The 22783-nt window shown below is 38.9% G+C and overlaps 2 protein-coding genes across 2 annotated transcripts; both read right to left on the bottom strand.

Moving 5' to 3' along the window:
- Window positions 1-8692: 8692 nt before the first annotated feature.
- Window positions 8693-12348, bottom strand: LOC112716150 (uncharacterized). The gene is made up of 13 exons (XM_025768017.2): window positions 11891-12348; window positions 11705-11778; window positions 11506-11592; window positions 11216-11347; window positions 11004-11090; window positions 10288-10341; window positions 10074-10164; window positions 9922-9992; window positions 9764-9833; window positions 9631-9683; window positions 9354-9447; window positions 9153-9250; window positions 8693-9033 (listed from the first exon to the last, which is right to left on the bottom strand). Exons 1-13 carry the CDS (start codon window positions 12216-12218, stop codon window positions 8899-8901), a joined length of 1374 nt encoding a protein of 457 aa, XP_025623802.1. The 5' UTR covers window positions 12219-12348; the 3' UTR covers window positions 8693-8898.
- Window positions 12349-13265: 917 nt separating this feature from the next.
- Window positions 13266-18358, bottom strand: LOC112716149 (protein tesmin/TSO1-like CXC 5). The gene is made up of 8 exons (XM_025768016.3): window positions 17661-18358; window positions 16800-16913; window positions 16480-16657; window positions 15955-16314; window positions 15664-15764; window positions 15475-15569; window positions 14138-14521; window positions 13266-13726 (listed from the first exon to the last, which is right to left on the bottom strand). Exons 1-8 carry the CDS (start codon window positions 17999-18001, stop codon window positions 13482-13484), a joined length of 1818 nt encoding a protein of 605 aa, XP_025623801.1. The 5' UTR covers window positions 18002-18358; the 3' UTR covers window positions 13266-13481.
- Window positions 18359-22783: the final 4425 nt, after the last annotated feature.

The raw sequence follows: 22783 nt of genomic DNA, 5'->3' as shown, positions 1-22783 counted from the left end.
AAACTCTTGGAGCTAGAATCTTCCCTTAGAAGTCGGAACTCCCGTGGCGACCGAGAAGAGTCACCCCTGGGAGGAGAGTTCCGTTCAGTGAGGATATAATGAGGGCAAAAGTTCCAAAAAACTTCAAAAGCCCTGATATGAACCTCTATGACGGAACCACAGATCCGAATCATCATTTAAGCAATTTTAAAAGTCGGATGTATATGGCTGATGCTTCTGATGCAACTCGCTGCAAAGCTTTCCCGACCACCCTGTCAAAAGCAGCGATGAAGTGGTTCGATAGCCTCCCTCCAAGGTCGGTTACCAGCTTTGAGGACTTCTCGAGAAAGTTCTTAATGAGGTTCTTCATCTAGAAGGATAAAGTAAAGCACGCACCGAGCCTCCTGAGAGTAAAGCAGGAGGTCGGAGAACCTCTACGAGACTACATGGAAAGGTTCAACAAAGCGTGTTTGGAGATTCAAGACTTGTCCACAGAGACAGTTATCATGGGGTTAGTAAATGGACTTAGAGAGGGCCCATTCTCTCAGTCCATATCAAAAAGGCACCACACCTCTTTGAACGATGTACAAGAGAGAGCAGAAAAGTACATCAACATGGAGGAGAATGCCAGATTACGGGAGCCAAGCTGGCGACAGGGCCCCCTCACTCAACAAAAGAGAAAGAAAGGGAGCCCAAGAAAAAAGAGGAGGTCGGTCCCGATAGGTCGAGGAGATATCACTTCTATACTCCTCTAGAAGTTTTCATAGTAGACGTATACAGAGAAATCTGTAATACTGAAAGATTGCCGCCCCCTAGACCCATCAAAAACAAAAAGGGAGGAAGCCGCGGCGACTACTGCGAGTACCATAAGATGTATGGCCACTCAACAAATGATTGCTATGACCTTAAAAATGTGATAGAAAGGTTGGCCAGGGAAGGCCGACTTGATAGATATCTCATGGAAAGGTCGGACAATCATGGAAAAAGAAAGCGAGATGATGAGGACAGAAGAGACCCACCGCCACAAACCCCCGAGAGACACATACATATGATCTCTGGAGGATTTGTGGGAGGGGGACTCACTAAGTCATCTTGCAAAAGACACCTAAAGCGAGTTTATCAAGTCGAGAACGAAACTCCCGATCTTCCAACCATCTCGTTCACCAAAGAGGATGGGCAAGGAATCATGCCCGGGCATGACGACCCGGTGGTAATAACCATGATCTTGGCGAATGCCAACCTCCACAGAACCTTGGTGGACCAAGGGAGTTCGGCTGACATCCTCTTTAAGTCCGCATTCGACAAGTTAGGGTTGGATGAAAGGGAGCTAAAAGCTTACCCGGACACCCTGTATGGACTAAGAAACATGCCAATAAAGCCACTGGGATACATCCCCCTCCACACGACCTTCGAAAAGGGGAAAATTCCAAAACTCTGAGCATCGACTTTATCATCATCGATGTCGGATCGGCGTATAATGCCTTGATTGGCAGGACTACGCTAAATCGGCTTAGAGTGGTGGTGTCAACCCCTCACTTTTGCATGAAATTCCCAACACCTAAGGGAATAGCGACGGTACGGAGAGACCAGAAATTGGCAAGAAAATGCTACAACGAAAGCTTAAACCTCCGAGGAAAGAGCAAGAAAGTTTACACCATAGAGCTCGGAGGAATAAAAGCTAAAGAAGAGCTGCGGCCACATCCGGGGGGAAGAACTGAAGAGGTTCAAATCAAAAAAAAGAAAGGAAAAATACCAACATAGGAGCCTGTCTAGACGGAGATTTGAAACAGAGGCTGATAAAGCTCCTGCGAGATAATTCCGACCTCTTCGCTTGGAAAACTTCCGTCATGCCAGGGATAGACCCTCAGCTCATGTCCCACAAGCTTTCAGTGCACCCCGAATCACGACCCGTACAGCAGCGCAGGCGCAAGCTCGGAACAGAACGAGCTCAGGTGGTGGAGGAGCAAGTACAAGCCCTCTTGGAGGCCGACTTCATCCGGGAGGTCAAGTATCCGGCATGGCTAGCAAATGTAGTGCTAGTCAAAAAGCAAAACGGCAAGTGGAGGATGTGCGTCGACTACACCGACCTAAACAAGGCATGTCCCAAAGACCCATATCCACTTCCCAGTATTGACACCCTAGTAGATGCGAGCTCAGGGTATTAGTACTTGTCGTTCATGGACGCTTACTCGGGATACAACCAAATTCCGATGTATAAGCCGGATGAAGAAAAAACTTCATTCATCACACCTAGAGCAAACTACTGCTATGTGGTAATGCCTTTTGGATTAAAAAATGCTGGGGCCACATATCAAGGTTGATGAATAAAGTGTTCGCTACCCACCTCGGGAACTTAATGGAGGTCTACGTAGATGATATGCTGGTGAAAACCAAGGAGGAGATCGACCTCTTGACAGATCTCTCGCAAGTTTTTAATACCGTAAGGTTACATGGGATGAGACTAAATTCCACAAAATGTACCTTCGCGATGGAAGCGGGAAAGTTTCTAGGGTTCATACTAACACAAAGGGGGATCGAAGCAAACCCCGACAAGTGCAAAGCTATTCTAGAAATGAAAAGCCCGACTTGTCTAAGGGAGGTCCAACAATTGAACGGCCAACTTGCCACCCTTTCCAGATTTCTGGCGGGATCGGTACTAAGATCCCTTCCACTATTCTCTCTACTAAGAAAAGGATGCCAGTTCGAATGGACTCCGGAATGTGAAGAAGCATTCCAGGAGTTTAAAAGATTTTTGAGCCAGGCTCCAATTCTGACCCGACCTATTGTCGGGGAAGAGCTCGTCCTGTACCTGTCAGTAGCAGACAGAGCTGTAGCATCAGCTCTAATACGGGAAGATAAGGTCGGGCAGCATCCTGTGTACTTCACCAGAAAAGTTTTACAAGGCCCTGAACTAAAGTATCAAAAACTTGAAAAGTTTTCATACTCCTTAGTAGTAGCCTGACGCTGATTACGGCCGTATTTCCAAGTGCACACGATAAAAGTCCGAACGAACCAGCCCATAAAACATATCCTCCAGAAGATGGACATTGCGGGCAGAATGGTTCAATGGGCAATAGAGCTCTCCGAATTTGACCTGAAATATGAAGCCCGGACGGCAATAAAAGCCCAATACCTCACCGACTTCCTAGCAGAATACGTCGGAGATCAAGAGAAAAAATCCACTACATGGGAATTATATATAGATGGGTCCTCCAACAAGGTTGGAAGCGGTGCAGGCATAATACTGGTCAGCGAAGGGAGAACGCAAATAGAAGTCTCCCTCAAATTCAAGTTTCCAGCTTCCAACAATCAGGTAAAGTATGAAGCCTTGATTGCAGGGTTAAAGCTGGCAGAAGAAGTTAGTGCAACTAAAGTAATGATATTCAGCGATTCTCAGGTGGTGACTTTCCAAATAAACGGAGAGTATCAGGCCAAATATCCTAATATGAAAAGGTACTTGGACAAAACCTTGGAGCACCTTAGGCGCTTTGAGGAGACCGAGGTGAAGCATATAACTCGAGATCTCAACAGCAGGGTAGATTCCCTCTCTAAGCTCGCAAGTACCAAATCAGGAGGGAACAACAGAAGCCTAATCCAAGAAACTCTCCTCGAACCCTTCGTGGTCAAAACGGAGGCTGTTCAAGATGTCTTTGAAGTCGTCGGGTTAGATCTTGGGTGGATGAAGCCCTTAGTCGAATACCTGAAATTCGACATCCTCTCCAAAGAAGAAAAAGAGGCCAAAAAGATCTGGAGGGAAGCACAAAACTACACGCTGGTGAAAAATATCCTCTATAAAAAGAGAATATCAACACCACTACTAAAGTGTGTCCCGACCTCAAAGACAACTGAGGTGCTAGAGGAGGTGCACAATAGAATCTGCGTGAACCATCTTGGGGCAAGGTCGTTAGCCAGAAAGGTAATCTGAGCTGGGTTCTACTGGTCGACCTTACAAAAAGAGTCCACAGAATTTGTGAAAAAGTGCCAACCATGCCAAATGTATGCAAACTTCCATGTAGCTCATCCCGAGGAGCTCATTAGTATAACTTTCTCATGGCCTTTCGCAAAATGGGGGTTGGACTTGCTAGGACCATTCTCCCAAACGCCGGGACAAGTAAAGTATCTAATAGTGGGAGTGGATTATTTCACAAAGTGGATAGAAGCAGAACCATTGGTCACCATCACCGCTCAGAGAAGTCGAAAGTTCATCTACAAGAACATTATCACCAGATATGGAGTACCTCACTCCATCACTACCGATAATAGCACTCAGTTCACTGACTTAACCTTCAAAAACCTGGTGGCCAGCATGAAAATCAAGCATCAGTTTACATCGGTGGAACATCTACAAGCAAACGGACAAGCCGAGGCAGCAAACAAGGTCATACTGGCAGGGTTGAAGAAAAGGTTGCAGGACGCGAAGGGAGCTTGGGCTGAGGAGCTCCCACAAGTACTTTGGGTTTATCGGACCACACCTCAGTCTGCCACAGGAGAAACACCCTTCTGACTTGCTTATGGCATAAAAGCCATGATACCCGTCGAAATCAACGAGTAAAGCCCAAGGGTGAGCTTCTACGACGAGGTTGGAAATATACAAGGACACAAAGAAGAACTTGAGCTACTTCTCGAAGTCCGAGAACGAGCCCACATTAGAGAAGCAGCATTGAAACAAAGGATGACGAACAGATATAACAAAAAGGTCATTCGAAGAAGCTTCACTCCAGACGATTTGGTTTTGATCAGAAATGACATAGGAGTCAACAAGTCTGGGGAAGGAAAGCTCGCTGCTAATTGGAAGGGACCATACAAGATTAGTGAGGTCTTAGGAAAAGGTTATTACAAAGTGACCGACTTAAACGGCACCGAGCTACCTAGGTCATGGCATGCTTGTAATATGAAAAGGCATTACAGTTAAAAGCGAACTCTACTCCCTGATGTACTCTTTTCCCAACTTCATGGTTTTTTTTCCAAAAGAAAAGGGTTTTTTCTGAAGGGGGTTTTTAACGAGGCCTCACAGTAGAGACTAAGAGGTCATAAATAGCCAAAAACCCTTAGTAGCAGTAAAGTACCTTCGCAAATAAATAAAGATCTTTTACAATATCTCTTATAAATTCCTTCTCACTTTCTTTCTTTCTACGAAACGTGCCGACTTAAGCTTGACAAAGCGTGAAAATCCTATGAACCGACCTAGATGGTTGTCAGGATAAAACGACGAGGTACAAGTCGGTGTAAAGATGTTATAACAGTCGATCGTGATAAACTCGGAAATTATCTGACTAACAAGTCGGAAAAAACCGAGAAACAAAGAAATACATCGCAAAAATAACCTAAGTTATAAGAGCTCAATAAATCAAAAAATTGAGTACAAGGAATACCAAAAAGAGATCAGAAAACTTATAGAAAGCACTAAGGAAAAGACTGTCCCAAACCTTCAAGAAAAATTTGAGAAAAACTTAGAAAAAGGGACAGCCAGCCAAAAAAAGGTTTTTCAAAATAATGATCAAAAAGGTTTTTCGAAACCTAAACAGAAAGGCATGCGCACAACCAACAAAGATAACCTAAACTCTTGTCCAAAAAAGGGTATTTTTAAATATTTTGTTTACAGCCATAAAAGGTCAAGAAAATGTCAGCAGAATACCATCACATAGTAAAAATAAATAGTTTAAAAAAAGGGGACCCCAGGCCGGGCCCCATATAGCCACAAATAATTTTTTCTTCTCAGTTGGGAAGGACGTCACCACCAGAGTCAGGGAGAATAGTCGGAACACCACCAAAGTCAGGGAGAGTAGTCGAAGCACTATCAGGGTGTCCATAGGAGATGGAGTGGAAGTTCCAGTAGCCTTCGAAGAACTCGGGGGATCTTTTGGTCGGGGAGGGGACTCCATTATCCTCTGTCCCCGAGTCTTTAGATCAGACTCGGTGACACCTCGGGGAGAGGGAGGAGAAACGATAGCTCCGTCGACCACAATTTTATCCGGATCCAAAGGAGAGAGATCTAGGTCGGGAGCAAGAACCCCGACCTGTTCTTTAAAGATCCTCCATGCTTCTTCAGCCCCGTCAGCAATGGAGTCCTCCAACTCTGTATAGGCCTCCCGAGCTCTCAGCAAATCCTTCTTCACCTCCACAAGATCCTCGAACAGGCTCGAATAACCCTCATGCGCCTTCTCCCTCAGGCCCTCCGCCATGGAACACTGGGCCTGCAACTTTCTCTCCCTCTCTTGGAGGCCATTCCTCTCCTCCTTCAATTTGGCGACCTCCTCCCTCAGCACTTTCTCCTGCCCTTGATATAAGAGAAGCCTCTCCTCCAGCTCCTCAACCCTCGAGGATGAACCCAAAGAGGAGTCTTCTCAAAAATATCAAGGAACTTTGTGCACACCCCTGCCATCCTGATACTCTCCTGAGCTAGAATAGTAAGGTGGTTTCGAATAGAAGCATCATCCATACTTATACGAATATGAGGATAAATATGCTTCCGAACAAACCGAGGCGCATCCACCTTGGCCTCACCTTCAAAAGAAGAGCTAGACTCTAAAGTCTTGCGCCTCTTCTTTTCTGGCTCAGGGGAAGATCGGGGAGGAGGGGACGACAGAGAAGAGGCTGAGGAAGAAATAACAATAGGACGAGTGAGGGTCCCCGAATTGTGAGAAGGAGGGGGGAGAAGGAAGAGAAGGACCAGCTGTCCTGGCGCCGCCGACTTTGGCGCGGGACCTCGCTTTGGCCTCCTGAACTCTCTGGTAAGACTCCCTGGAATTCTTCTTCGCCATTTCTGTAAAAGCAATTAGGAAGCTAAAGTCAGTAAAACAAGTCGGAAAAAACAAGTCGTGCGACCATCAAGTCAGAAAATATGATAAACAAACAAAAAACTACCTAGTTGAGCCTGGACAAAGGTCGGAGACTCCTGAAGAAACTTTTTTTGTATCCAGGTAGAGGGTCACCACCCCTTTTTCCTGGATGAAACTTCTTCTCCTCATTTCCCCTGTACTGCGTAGAGGCCTCTATAGCTTGAACTTTGAAAAAAAAATTTTGAAGTCATGGAAGGATTCATAAAAAAGGGTAAAAACTCTCCGGCCTTGTATGGCCTGGAAAGACACCCACTGCTGTTTGTTATTTTGCCCACTGAAGGGCTTAGTCATGTGAAAGAGATAAAAGAAAATCTTCAAAGAAGTCGGAAAGTCTAAAGCATGGCTGATAAATTGATAAATTTTCAGAAAACCCCAAGAATTAGGGTGAAGTTGGGTAGGAGCAACCCGACAGTGGCATAAAACAGCTATCTCAAAGTCGAAAAAAGGAAGAAAAACACCTAAGCGGGTAATCATGCTCTCATACATATAGAGAAAATGAGGGGCTACCTTAGAAGCCCTCCCAAAACAAACCCGGTCTTCCGGACCCGGGGCAATCAGTTCATATTTCGGCTCATTCTCATCAGAAGTACAAAGCCTATGACGAGTGTGAAGGTTGGTGATGAAGTCAGTATCAACAAAAGGTTCTTCCCCCAGAACCGTGACATCCACCCAGTGAGCAAGGGTTTCTATAGAAGACATTTTTTCCTAGAAAAAGATAGCGAAACCTACAAAAGAAAAAGAAGGATAAAAAATAGAGTCTCTAAGGGGCCTGGAATCAAACAAAATAGAGTCACTAGGAGCCTACAAGCCAACCCTCCTTTCTAAAATAAAAACATGCAAACAAAAGCACTTCAAAAAAAGAGAGTAGAGAAAAACTAACCTTTGCTTGAAAAAGGGCAGGGGCAGAGAAAGAGGAATTCCTTCGAACAAGAGCTTCTTTTGAACAGAGTAGAGGAAGTGTGAAAATTTTCAGAAACGAAGCAAGGAAAGAAAGGGAAAGTATTTATAAAAACGTTAGGAGCATGATGGTAAAAACGGAGGCCGTCATTTAAAGACAGGCATCGTTCCCAATGTAACTGATCCCCGCGTACAAATACACGAATCTCTAACGGACGCGACGTTTGATTAGACCCGACTGTTGAGAATTTTTAAAACAAGTCGGTTCCAAAAAATCACGTCGGTTCCTTATCAGGTCGGCTACTGTCCCGAGTTAAAATACTCGACCCCAACTCTTAAAAGAAATCGGGCTCGAATAGGGGCACTGTTCATACCCTGGCCCAACCCACAAGGTTGAGCCTCACATTATACCGACCTTCCCCTGAGAAGTCGGTTCTTGCCACGACTTGCTCTAAGGAAGTCGGAAACGAGGATTAGCAGGCAGATAATGCTAAAATAACTGCTCCTAAAATCTCTCAACCCACTTCCAGGAGCCATATCTCAACTTCCCTAAGATAAAGAGATGGTTATCCACCTTAACAGGTGGAACTACTCCAACGGTGGTTATTGGTTCACCACTATGAATACACTGACACCCCTCAAGTATCTCTAAGTCCCAATACTCTCTAGACCTGCTCACACCCTTGCTAACTTAAGCATCGGAGTGTCTTTGCAGGTACCACCCCCATTTCACTCACACTCACAAGTCGGACGGAGGCCCCAAAGGTGCGAATCCATTCGAAGGCTTCCCTCCTCAGACGATTGGACCAACCTAACGAATCCAGCCCATTAATCTCCGGTTACCCATCGTAACAAATACCAAAGCTTTAGAAATCACATGGTTTTTTTGTATTAGATTATTATTCATTATTCACCGTAAATTGGTTTTTAGAAAAAGGAAAATATAGCTTAAGAATCTGAAACATGGCACCTTGGAATAAAGAGAAAACATGCTTAAATAAAATCATGCATTGTGTTACATTTGATAATGACAACTAGATAGTACAGCAATGTAAAATTGCATAACATTGAACAGGTAAAGTACTCCCTCTATAGATGAATACGCATAGCGTTTTGTCATTCAGTTTCACAACATGACAAAGTAAAGTATACCAAGGCTACCAATGAGCCAGAACAAATAGGTTTATAACATTACACATAATTTACAATTAGATGTTGAGGGCACAAGCTTTGGCTTTAAAAATCTGTCAAACCAATCAGACGATTCTTTCACCTGTAATTTCGTTATCTGGTGGCCAACTCCAGGTTCTAAAATTATCTGCATTTCAAAATAGGATCAACTGAAGCTAACCAATTGTATTAATTATTTTTAGATTAGTATTAGTATTGGAAGGCCATATATATAAAGATTGTGAACCAAATAATACATGTTCATACCTTGAAATTATCTAAAGAATTTAACTCCCCATACACCTGGCGTGCATTTGACTCAGGAGTTACTAAGCCTCCAATGGGACAACGAGGATCTTCCGCACCTGATGTATCCAAGACACAAGGAAATGCTTCAGAAAAGGCTAAATGGAATGAGCTTGCCAACCCCAAATTATCAAAACTTGTGTGAAAGGATCTTCAGCTTACCATTAATAATAATCAGAGAACGTGGTGCAATAGATGGAACCGAGTAGGGTGAATCAAACTGGGAAGCTAAGCCCGGGGCAATCCTATCCCATACCTGGTCAGAAATTAAGAAAATAAGAAAAACAAGATTAGTATCCAGTACTAGACATTATGAAAAATATATGTCATGGTCATGAGCGTCAAGAATCCTGTTTTATTTAAGCTAAAAGAACAGCAAAGCATATTGCAACTCGTTTTATAGACTAATGATGGTTCCATTCATCAAACATTGGCTGACCTTCTCCACGACTTCTTTGTCAATTTCACTTTTTCCCAAATCTTCACGAGCCGCTGCATCAATAAATTTAAGAAACTTCAAAATTGCAACAACATCATATAAGTTTCATTTCTTTTGACATTATATATCTTACCCTCAAACACTGGCTTTATACTGTTAACTCGAGCCTGCCACATATCATTATCGATGGCCCATCGAAAACCCTGCACGAAGGCGGCATGACAGTTTTCAATAATTGTTGCTTTAGAAGAACATCTTGCAAGATAAACCCCCAAAATAATTCAATTACACCTGAACACCAATAATAGGAGCAGCCACAACATAGCGGGGGTCAGCAAATGCTGCGAACCATGAATGCATTCCTACATCAATGAATAACGTAAGTTACAAATGATATAAAACATGGCATCTGTCATGATCCTATCAAATTCTCTCAAACCAACCTCCAAGTGATATTCCAGTGATTCCTATCCTAGATGGGTCTACATCCTCTCTCTGTGATAGATAATCTGCCAATTTAATCAAGTCCCAGACCTGACAGATGAAGGAACGATGCACAAATTTTGAGCCAAATTAATCATGAATTCATAAGTTTAAAATGCACCAGTGGCCGAATCTTTTTGCACCTTAAACCAGCATAATAAATAAGGAAGTTACCGTGTCATATATGAATGGCATCGTCTCCCCAGTTTTCCAAGCAGAAACAAGAGCCTGCAATGAAATTTTTACAAAATGATTTGTCTTCCACTTTGTGAAGGATCTTGGCTAAATATTTCAGTGGAAAAAAAAAAAGCCTCTCTTCAGCTCTTCTATACAAGACTAGACTGGACTAGATGAGCAAACAATAAAAATTAAAGCCGAAGTACTTCTCCTAGGCCTTATAGCTTAAATAATGTGATAAACTGATAAACATGATTATTATTTTAAATATTGGAAACAATCTAATCAAATAATTTTCAAATATTGTAAAAAGACATTAAAGTGATTTTCGTTTACAAAATTACTCTTAATATTAGTTATTTATCTTCCTTAATAAATTAGCCTACTTATTCTCTATCTATCACTATTTTACTGCTATATCTCTTCATTTATTCCAATTATATTATTAAAAGGGATATATATAAATAAAAAAAATTAGTATCCTCAATTTTCACCTTCTTTTATTCACTGCAAGGCGATAATATTCAAGTCTAACATCTTAAGTCATTATGCATGCTAAACCACTCCTAAAACGTTTATTATCTTAATTTCTTTTTTATTTCGATAATTGAATTAGGTCCATTATTATCTTAATTACAGTAGCTTAATTTCTGAATGAACAGTGAAAATTAGCAATTATTAGAAAACTAATGACTAATAAAGCAGACACATACATCCCGATAGGTGGTGGCGCTGCTAGCACGCTCGCCGTGGTATCGAGAATCCACAGAAATCGCCACATATCCTCGCGAAGCATATGCCTGAAACACGAAACCAAAAAATAAGAACACAAACTTTGACGATTCACAATCAATTACAGGATTATACATATACACACAGTATAATTCACCAATGAATTAAGCATACAAAGATGAAACACGACAACCTCAAGCAAAGGGCGCAGGTATTCTTTGTATTTATTCGTACTATGCAGAAAAACAACCGCAGGCCTTCTCTCCGCCTTGGTTTTCTCCTTCAAGCTCAGAATCAACAGAGGCAACTTTCCTTGATCTCCTTCCTAACAAGCAACGCAACCAAACGATTCAAACTTCGTTTTCAGCATATTCTTTTTTCTCTCAAGCTCAAAATTCAAATTCGAACTGTATAATTCAGCTGAGCTCAATAAAGAAAAAAAATCGAATCAATGATTGAGAACCGTTGACTAATCAATCATACCTCTACAGTCAAGTAGAGATTCTCCTCCTTGAGCAAATCTTGGAGGTTAGCAATGTCTGCCTTCGGACAAGACGTCATAATCTCCAGCTGTAGGGATGTCAGGTAAATTCAACCAGGAAGGGAAAAAAAAGGAAAATCTGAATTGAAAATTAAAAAATAAAAATTGCTATGGATGTTAATGAAACTTCGAATTTGAAACCTCTACTTCCGATGGAGGAGAGTTCTGATCCAAAGGATCTGTCACCGGCTTTGCAAGTTCTATAGTTAACGGAACTGAAATGAATTTTTCAATTACGAAAAGAATTAAATCAATATAATCATCACCGAAATCTTAATTTATGTCAACTGAAACAATGGTGATTGATTGAAGAAGTGTTATTACTACCTGGAGTGGTTCTTCTGCTACGGAGGACTTGAAGGAACTCGGACCGAAGCTTGTTCTGAGCTTCCATGGCTTCTTCTTGTCCTTTGGTAATTTTGGTGTGAGTGAGAGTGTGAGTCTGTTGAGGAATAACTAAAACGGCTACGGGTTTTGTTAGTGAGCATGTAGTTTGTGTTCTGCTGCCTATATTTATATACAAGTTGCGCGGGTTCGTGGTGCGTGTTGTTACGGAAGGTACCGAAGTAGTAAAAGTTAGGAAATGAAGGCACGTGAGGCTGATGGGAGTGCTCACGTGCCATGTTTGGAGAAGATTCCCAGCTCCAACTTTCATCGGTGCTGTCTCTGCGTGTTGCAGCTGCTAATTAATGGTGTGAGAACTCGCGATGGACTTGCTCATTACATTATCTCTTTTATTATTATTATTTATTATTTTTGTTGTCTTGTTACCTTAAGGGAAGACGAAATTAAAATTTGAGGCCATGCTTGTACTTTTGTAGAGAAATATTTTTGTGCAACGTGTTAATATTCTTTTTTTTTTCTTTTTTTTTTCATTTTTAAAAAAAAAAGAAAAAATTGACATGATATCCCTTTTTGGTGTCTAATATCCATAGGTAGATACATTAAAATATCTGTGGTGCCAATCTCAGCTTACAGTATAGTTTTGAGAAAAGAATGTGATTCTTCCTTCCAAAACAAGCTTGGGAGTTCTTGCAATTTAGTGATACATCCGGCGTTCACTTGCTCCGTACTGTTAGTATCTCACGTAGCGAATAGAATTGAGAGTTGTCCCCGTCTTTTTAAGGTAATAATATCTTTCATCAAATTTATTTTTATTTTAAATTGAATATAGTTCTATACGTGCTCATTAATTATTTTATTAATTCGGTTTTAAATTATTCTTAACTTGTTCTTTAAATATCTAATGAAAAATTTGATGTGTATTAGGTTGGACTTGCACTCTTAATCGATGAAATTATGTTCGATAAAGAAAGTTCAAGCAAAACCATGATTGAAATTCGATATAATTTAACCAAGGAACTATAAAAGTGGTAAGTTGTGGAGAAACTTCAATTCCTGACTTTTTTTAGTGTAATATGTCCAAAACTGCTGGAAGACCAAATTTATATTGCGGATTAAGAATATCCAGCCAGTTTCATCCTTTGGCCGCAAACGGAGAAAGAAACAAAGAAGGAAATGAGGACTAACATGATGGTTAAGCGGTAAACAAAAATTTCTTAGAACTGTTTATGAGTAAAACTCATCTAGTTTGATCCCCAAAGTCACATTCTTCTTATTAACCAGGTTCCTCAAAACAAGAAGTTTTGGTCACTCTCCAACTAATTTGACACTTCCGTGCAAGTTTGAGAGATCAAATTAATTAAATAAATCCCGGCGCACTTGATTTTGTAAAATTTTACACGGTTGCATACTTGCATTGCATGGAATTCACTGTCGGTATAACTGCAAAAATTTCCTTTCCTTTTTTTATGTGTGCTTAACAGTTAACATCAACTTCATCCAATTATGCACATCAATCAAACATTGTTTCCATTACCACTCAGCTGAGAAGTCTTTCACATAAGGAAACATTCTATCATTCCCTTCCATAAAATTGGCAAGCAAACCTTAAGGAGAGATCAAGATCATCATTGCCATTGATCATTGCATGCTTTTTCTGAGATATTTCAATGGCCGATGATGAGATGGGGCACCTTGCAACACAGTTGCTGGGAGTTTCCTTCTTTTCACTCCCTATATCAACTTCAGCACCATTACTGTTGGCTGCAGGTTCTTCCTCGCTTCCCCCATCTTTCTTGGCTAATGAAGAGCACATTGTTTCTAGCAAGTTAAAAGATAAGTGATACTAATTATAATTAGAACGAGTGATCTTTGTAACCAACAGAAAAAAAGAGAAAGTGATCCAAGGTGTTGAGCAGAAAAATAACAGAGAATCCTAACTTCAAAAATTGTATAAAATTTTAACGAGTAAAAATAAAAGAGATCTCTAAAAGGTTTGTGTTGTGCCATGAGAAACAGTTCTTAGCTATGGCAAAATTCAAAAATTACTCGAATTTGTCATCATGTAGATAACAACAATCATTCATCCTTCCTCATGAAACCGGCATATATCATCATCAACTTTATATCACTTCAGAGGAAATAGAAGAAATAAAATACCAAAAACAAATTGCATTCTGCACAAAAAGGTTGTAAGAGTGAAGAGTTCAACATCATAATAATAAGCCAAACCTTTTATGCTTCCAACAGTAATGAGTCCACGTAGAACATCCCAGAACTTTGTGAGTACAACCCTTTCTTGCTCCTCATACACATCAGGGCATCGATCAGAAGTAGATGACTTTTGAACAATACTTTGAAAATTGTTGCATGCCACTCTATTTGCAGAACCATTATTGAAAAACACCTCATCTTGTTCATCACACATCAGTGATAGGGTTTCTGGTGAAAGTGGCCTATTATAACAGTCAATATCAACTCTATCTACTTCATCTTTATGATCATCACATACAAACTTGCGGACATCTTCCCTGTCTTGCAGCAACTGAGTTGATGAAGGAATAGAAGATTTAAATTTCCCAGCATCAACGTTCAGGCCTACTTTGGCTCTCATTTCTGGAAAGTTAAAAGACAGTTATGATTCTAAATGTGTTAAAATAAAATGTAACTAAAACTATAGCAAGTGTAAAACTCAGAACAAATTTAAGATTAAATACAGACAGACACATCAACTGCAAGGTAACAAATAACGAACATATCAGTAACCCTCACGCCTATATTTACATGGATGCTGCAACTACACATGATGTTGATAGCTTACTCTAGAACTATATTCAGGGGAAAAACATTTGGAAAAAATAAAATAAAAAGTAATCAGCCATATTTTAGTAGACTTAAAAAATACTGCCCACATTAGCAATTATAAAAGCAAAAAGGGAGAAAATGTAAGAACATGTAAAAGCATATGGTAGTTCTGTAGAAGTTCACCAGAACCCTCTCCTGGTCTACCCTGTCATTAAACTACACCGTTCTAGTTTTATATATATAAATCATTCAACTTTGTGCAAAGAAAATCATAAATGTACGACCAATGGTCAATAATTTCCATCAAACAAAAAATTCAGAAATTTCCAAAAGCAAAAAATCTGTAATAAATTTTTATTCCAAAACAAGTTCATTTTTATCATAAACCCTAGTACTCTTTGCTTCAGTTGCAAATCAGGTTACTCATTTCCACATATCATCATACTTTCCCAAATCCTTAATATCCAATACTCCTCAAAAAGATCAGATATATAAAGCCACTCTCCCCTAATTTATCCATGAATAACAAATAACAAACATATTTTAAATAATAAAAAAAGCCCCTACAAAAAATACAAAGGGGTACAAAATAGGGGAAAAGAAAATAAAATTTATGCTTGTATATATAAATGTCTCAGCAGCATGAACTTTAGAAAGTTTGTAAACAAAAACAATAGTAATCATAATCAACCACCAATATATAAATAAATTGAATTCATTATGAACAATATAAATATAGTATGCATCAATATACAAGTCAAAACCTGCATTCGTTTTGGCAGCTACTCCTGAGAGAACAACAAAAAGTGAACAGAGATTCTTCACATTTTGTGGCTGGAGGACATCCGCCAATGGTGACCTTCAGCATGAACCATTGTTAATTAAATTTTATTTTATATTTATATTATAAACAGAAGATGAATTCCTCAAATAATGATTTAATATGCACATACCTGTATGTAGATCTTGAATAACCTGAATTTCTAGTGTTGGCAGTGTCAACATAAAAGGCAGTTGACTGAGATGTCGATGGTGTAACTATAGGATCAGTTTCCTGATTAAAATTCAAAATAAAATACAGACTATTATATGAATTTTGGATGTTAGAGGGAGGAGAAAAATGATAGTTAATACAAAAATAATAAAGAAATTAAGAAACTAAGAGAGGCCTGTCAAAAAAGAAAACCAAGCAGAAAAACCTAGAATCCAAGTAAATCCTATAAAAAATGCAAATAAGCAAACACCTGTTGATATTGAGATGTTTGGCAAACAGTTTTATCTATCGACGATTTGCTAGAAAATATTTCCTGAATTTTTCTTTTCTTGGGTGTTATGGCAATTCCAGTCCCGTAGCCAGAGGAACCAACTGCTCCACTGATGGCAGCATTTGCTTCCTGTTTGATGTGAAACATATTACACTCTTCATGAAAACTTGCTCTTCTTTCATTACTTCCTTCAAAATTCTTGCAGTCCATGCATTTGCAATTTTCAGAGCAGAGGATATTGGCTTGGAAGCACTCACAATACTTCTTAAGGCAACCTGATTTTTTACAGTGACATCCTTTATTGTGCTTTCCAACTAATTGAATTTCAGATACATCTTCCTGAATTTGTTCAAGAGTCAAGGCATTTATAATGCAGCACAAGCCAAGTCAGCTAGAACATAAAGCTACAACCAGAGTAGTCCAAATCCAAATCACATTAAGTTGGCTCAGAAGGCCCATGCCAGAAACCATTAATTTTGTTCTACAAGGAATTTACTTACTAACCTTGGAATCTCGAGTTTCTTGTGGACTGCTAGCAATTTTTGGTCTGAAAGCATTTGGATTGCGCTCTAATGTTAGTCCAACAGCCTCCTGTCTGGCTGCCTCATTATCCACATTGTTTTGACAATTTGTACAATTGCAACCATCACAATACATCCCAGACGCAAAGCATTCACAGTACCTAGCATTTGTGAAATTAATTTTTGCAAGTTAAATAAATTTAAGTGTGGGAAAATGCATGCAATGCAAGATATCTTGTCATAAAGCAATAGCATTCTTAATAAAAATTTTCAGTTCTCATTCGGAGAAGTTTAAGTACTTACAATTTGAGGCATCGAGAATTTTTGCAGTTACATTGTTTTGATTTCTTTGGAGTGCTGTCTTTCAATTCAACATTATGCCAAGGTTGTGACCTGGGACTGGGAGACTCCTGCTTCCTGTGAAGCACATGTTCAAGTGTAGCGAAAAAGGTCATTTAAATAGGCGTGCTTACACAAATTTTTATGAGCGTAAGAGATAAACCAGTCTATTTGATAGGATCCGTTATATGGACAGATGTAATGTTAGCAATGCTCTTCATTAGCAGAAAAATTAAGTCATTTTCTTTTCCTGTCATGAATACTCTGTTTAACTGCACGATCAAGATGAATATAACCATCTTCGAAATCAGAGCAACAAGAACCCTCAACGAAGTTCCATTTTTTCTTTTTCAGCATGGAAGAAATCAAGCTAGAAACAAATATGTGTAGACAGTGTAGTGATAATAGGAAGAATCATTATCATAGGCTATAAGTAGTCCGAATTGATTTGCTACATTAAATTTTTTTTTTCTCTTTTCAACACAAAAAAAAAGTGTTCTACTCTACCATACGAATATTTATGCAGCTATTCTCCACCCTACTAGTTCTCTCCAAGAATCAGTACTCTCGAAATGAATAGCATTCATTTCTTTTCTGCACCTCTTTGCACCTTCTGTTCATCACCTTAACTGAAACTCAGAATATAATATCCAGATTCAAAACTCTTAAACACACATTGCTACATTGATTTTATTACCACGCCGTCTTTCCTGACAAATAAGTGAAGCACATGCAATCCAAAATTGCAAATCAAAACCCTACCTTTTTCTTTCTTTACTTTCTTTCTTTTTTTTTTCAGCTGTTGTGAACTTATAGAATACTTACGACACTTTGAACGCCTTTACCGGAAGCTTCTGCACAGTGTACGGAATTCGAGGAACCGGCGAAAGCTTTTGCTGCCGCACTGCTGGCGACTGCGGCGGCGCTCTCAGCTGCTGTCCCTGCGAAAACAACCACGGCTGCGGTTGTTGCTGCTGTTGTTGCTGTTGCCCTAGCGGATGCAGAGTCAATTGCAATTGCAACGGTGATCGTGATGGCGTTCGCGGAATCGCCTGTGCCAGCGACTGCGGCGGCGGAGTCGGCGGCAGTTTCAGGTGTGCTGTGAAATCCAACTGCCTCACCAATTTCCTCGGAGCTAGATCCAAAGCCGTTTCGCTCTGCTCCATTCACCTTTAAACCGATCTCGCAGAAACAACGTCTTCGCCTCTTTTTTTTTTAAGAACAGCAATGTGGCTCTTAACTACTCAATGTTTCGAACTGAGCTCACGAAACGTACCGAGAAATCTTCACCGAAGCTGAGAGTAACTGAAGAAAGTTGTTGCTTCCGCACCAGCGTTAGCGACTGAAGCCATAAATTCTCAAGCGTTACAGTTAGCGATTCGCGGAAGCAAGGAACCAACGGCTAGAGAGAGAATGGCTTTGGAGCTCTGGTGGAAGAAAACGAAGCATGCATCGATGCAATGTCGCCGGAAGAGTTGGCTGGAAAACGTGATCGAAGGAAGGCTCTGCGGTGCTCTTTCGCTTTCTCTCTCTTTCTCTCTCAGATTTTGAAAATTGAATTGAATAAGCTGAAAAGGAAAGGATTGATTTGACGGCTGAGATTTTACTGAGTAACTGGAAACGTAGGTTGATCGTTGGATTAGTGGAAAAAGGTTTACGCACGGTTTTTATGGGAGTGATGAAGATGAATGGATTTTGGCGCTAATTGAATCCAATGGAGACTTGGATTCGAAGTATTGTACACGTGTACGTCGGTCTTGTCAAGTTTCGTACTTCCGTTAGATCTTACATCTTTTAAATTTTTTATTTCTATAATTTATGATAATAATAATAATAAGTTAAAATGTTCTACTTTTTTATATTTAAAAAAAATAATTATTCTGTTTATTTATATAATTTTTTAAAATTTTTAATTATATTTTAATTTTTTAATTAAAATTTTTGTATCAAATTTTATTTTTAATTAAATTTTTATATTTGTTTTTATTTAACTTTTTGTACTAATTTTTTTAATTAGATTCTTTTTAACAGTAATTAATTTAATTGTATAAAGATTTAATTAAAAAATTAATATAAAAATTTAATTAAAAAATATATAAATCTAACTAAAAATTTTATAAAACTATAAAAATTACCAGCATAATTAAACCTAAAATGTAATAAGTATGTTTTTATTTATGCTTATTCATACTTTAATTAAGAATCAACGGACACATACATGACTCACTCAAGGACTACTATATTATCAAAGGCTGTCTTTAAAATTTAAATTCTAGTCATGTGATTGCGTAAAGTTTTAGAAAGAAAAGTTATATTGCGCAAATATTTTGTTAATTCGAGCAAGATATTATATTACGTCAAATAATAAAATACATGTACGTAATTAACACTTAAAAGCTAACAGTTAATTAAAACAAAGGTGTATACAACTATACATGTGGGTTAAATTACTTATTACAATTCAATCTGAAAATTAACCCTAATTTGGCATATAAAGAATAATTTAATTTTAATATACCGAAAATATAAACTATTTTATATAACTTTTAATTATATTTTTTTATGACCATTTATGTCATCACGCGATGTAATTGTGTGATTTTTTTTTTTTTGGTGACTATATAATTATGCGATTATCTTTATTTACGTAGTAATACGTAATTGACTCATATGACAATTGTGCCCTTTTTTTTTGTTATATTCATAAATGAATATATTTAATTATCTTTTTCTTTTGCTTGACAATTTGACACGATGAGTAAAATTTAATTATGACCAATTTAAAACTAAACGTTGTTGAATCATTATTTACGTGTAGATATTAAAAGAAAAATATTTGGCTACCAGCTTATAATAATGGCCAAAAATAATATACAGGACGGATAAAAAAATTTTAATAGATGAGTTGAGTTTTAAATAAATTTTTTTATTATTTTTTATTATTTTTTCATACCATAAAAATAATTAACATATAATTATTTGAATTGATATTTCAAAAGATTTATCAATATATATATTGTTCCGATAGTTATCTGAAACGTTGATTTGATCCTGAATATGAGGTCTAAATCCGTTAGTATGGCAGCTTCCGACCTCTTTGGTGTCGAAGTGTCGCCTGTCCGAGTTTCTCGTGAGGAGGTGAGCGGTAGTACTTGCAAGAGACTCTGATACTTAAGTAGCAAGGGCTTTAAGCAGGCTTTTAGTATATTAGAGTTTGAGTTATACCTGAGAGTGCCAATGTATTTATAGTAGAATTAATAACCACCTTTGTAGGAGTAGTTCCATCTTTTCTGATGGATAAGCGTTCCCTTTAACTTGGGAGTTTGTTGGGATCTTCCTTTCAGATGAGGTAGCGATAGAATGAGAGATTTAAGGAGGCAGTTACTTGTTAAGCTAAGTAGGGCTGGTCCTTTATGTCGTTGTCTGACCTCCTTAAAGAGGTCGGGTTTATAGTGAAATTCACCTTTTGTGGTGGGCCTTTGTGTGTTATTGCGCCTGGCTCTAAATTATTGTGTCAGGGTATGAACAGTGCCCCTGCTTGAGTACGTTCCTTTTATAGGTCAGACTCAAGTATTCGCGGCTTCTGTTCTGGACGTCGGGTTCGAGCTCATCGGGTTGCCTGACGTGTTTGAAATTTTGAACGTTGGAGGTACTTTAATGATGGGTGAACAGTGCGCAGCAGTTGTTCCTGGGGATTCGCACTCATTTAAAGAGGAGAACGGAACCGTTTTTTGGTTCGTTGTTTCTTTATAAAAAGTCCTTTCAGCTCTTCTTTCCCTTTTTCCATTGTTTCTTCGAGGAATTGCCTTAGTTTTTTTCTTACAGAAACTTCCTTGCGTTCTTTAGATTGCTCCTGTTTCCTTCAAGATTTCTTTTCATGGTTTTTGAAGAGTTTTGCTGCCTTCGTCGTAAGGATCGTTTGTATTTGTGCTATTGCATTAGCGTTCTTCCTTCTCGTAGTCTTCTTCAAGGTTGGTCTCCTTTCTCCTTTTTTTAGAATCCTTACTTATTGTTTGCCTAGGATTACTTGCTGTTTGCGTTAAGTTTTTTATCTCCGCTTTGTTTGTTGTCTCTCCTTTCTTGGAAAAAAAATTTGCTTTTGACTCTCTTGCGGGCTTGGCGTTTTGAGGAAGCTTTAGAGATGTATGAAAATTTTAATGTGTTTGTGTTTTTTGCACGACTGTAATAATTTTCCTTAGTTGACTGTTGACTATGTGTCTGTATTGCCCCTAATGGTGTCGCTTTGATGTAATGTTGAGTGGGAAGTGGCACCATTTGTTTTCTATGTAGAAAAGAATTTGAAAATAGTAGCTTTCTTGTTTTCTATTGATTCACCCGACCTCTTTGAGGCAACATCTGACTTCTTTGGTAATGGACTTCTTAATTTTGCATTTGTAGGTGTAGCTTGTATGTCTCGTCGTGTTATCACGAACATATCGACCAAAGTCCCTCCTAGTCTTCTAGTTTGGGTAGATAGTATTGTTCTTTGCTGTGTTTCTGTGACTGATAGGGAGTACAATGATGAATTTCGTAGGTACCATAATATCTGTGAGAATAGAAAAGTGGAGAAAAACTATGTATTAGAACCACCTGGCCCAGAGGAGAGAGTGTGTTTCCCCCTTTAGTGGATTCAGAGTGGCCTTTCTTTTACGCCTATAACTGCTTCTTTACTAGGTTAGGCGTCCGACTTCCTTTTACTCCATTTGAAATGGAAGTTCTTAGGTCTTGTAACCTTGCCCTTACCCAACTACATCCGAATTCCTAGGCCTTCATGAAGATGTGCGAGCTCCTATGTCGGGATTTAAATGTTCAACCCTCTCTAAACGTTTTCCTTTATCTTTTGTTGCAATGAAACCTTATAGTTTCTCAAAGAAGCTGGGATGGATATCCTTTCGAGCTGTACAAGGTTGGAAGGTTTTTTCTATCTTTGGCGATTCGTTTCATGATTTTAAAAATCACTTTTTCAAGATCCGAGCTGCTGATGATTCCTAACCTTTCTTTCTTCCTGAAAACCAAGAACCCCATTTTCCTCTGTACTGGCAAGACAGCCTTATAATTTGTAAAGTTGACTTATCCGAGTTAGATGACCAAAAGAGAAGTGTGGTAGATTTTTTATTGAATACTTGGGGTCAGGTATAATTTGTTTTTACTATTGAATCTTTGATATTTTATTAATTTCCTTATGTAGTCTCGACTTCGAATAATCGGTCTCTATTAAGTTATTTTTACAACTCTGTTTTTATTCCGACCTGTTTTGAGATCGCTTTGTACGAGTTGTTTGTATAACTTCTTACATTAACTTGTACATCGTCGCTTTATCTTGCCAAAATTTTAGGTCGAGCAATGATTTTTGCGATTTGTCGAGCTTAAGTTAATGCGTTTGAAATAGGGAAACTTTAAAAAGAAATAGACTAGGAATTTTTTATTAATGTTTAAGAAATTTCTTTACAAAGCTATTTTCTAAAGGTTTGGGTGCCCCTAGCCCTTGCACTGGTGCCTCATTAAAAAGCCCTTTTTATTAGAAAAATGCACTTAGGTACAAGGCTTAGCTTTTACCTATAGTATCCTTTTAGGTTACAAGTATGCCAAGACCTCGGGAACTCCAGCTCTTGGAGGTTGGACACCTTATAGGAACCTTTGCCTAAGATCTCTACTATCTTGTAAGGTCATTTCCAGTTTGCAGCTAGCTTTTCTTCACCTGACTTTTGTATTCCGATGTCGTTTCGAATCAGGATGAGGTCATTGGTGGTGAAATTTCTCTTGATCACCTTTCTATTGTATCATAGAGCCATCCTTTGCTTCAGAGCTTCCTCCTTAATCCGAGCTTTTTCTCGGACTTCATAGAGGAGGTCGAGCTCTTCTTTTTTAGCCTAGGCATTAGCTCTTTCGTTGTAAAAAAGACTCTAGGTGATTCTTTAGCTACTTCTATAGGGATTACTACTTCTACT

The sequence above is a fragment of the Arachis hypogaea genome, chromosome 10 (genome assembly GCF_003086295.3).
Source record: "Arachis hypogaea cultivar Tifrunner chromosome 10, arahy.Tifrunner.gnm2.J5K5, whole genome shotgun sequence".
Classification (NCBI taxonomy): Eukaryota; Viridiplantae; Streptophyta; class Magnoliopsida; order Fabales; family Fabaceae; genus Arachis; species Arachis hypogaea.
Note: the sequence above shows the minus strand (reverse complement) of the source record. Positions and strands in the feature narration are given on the sequence as shown.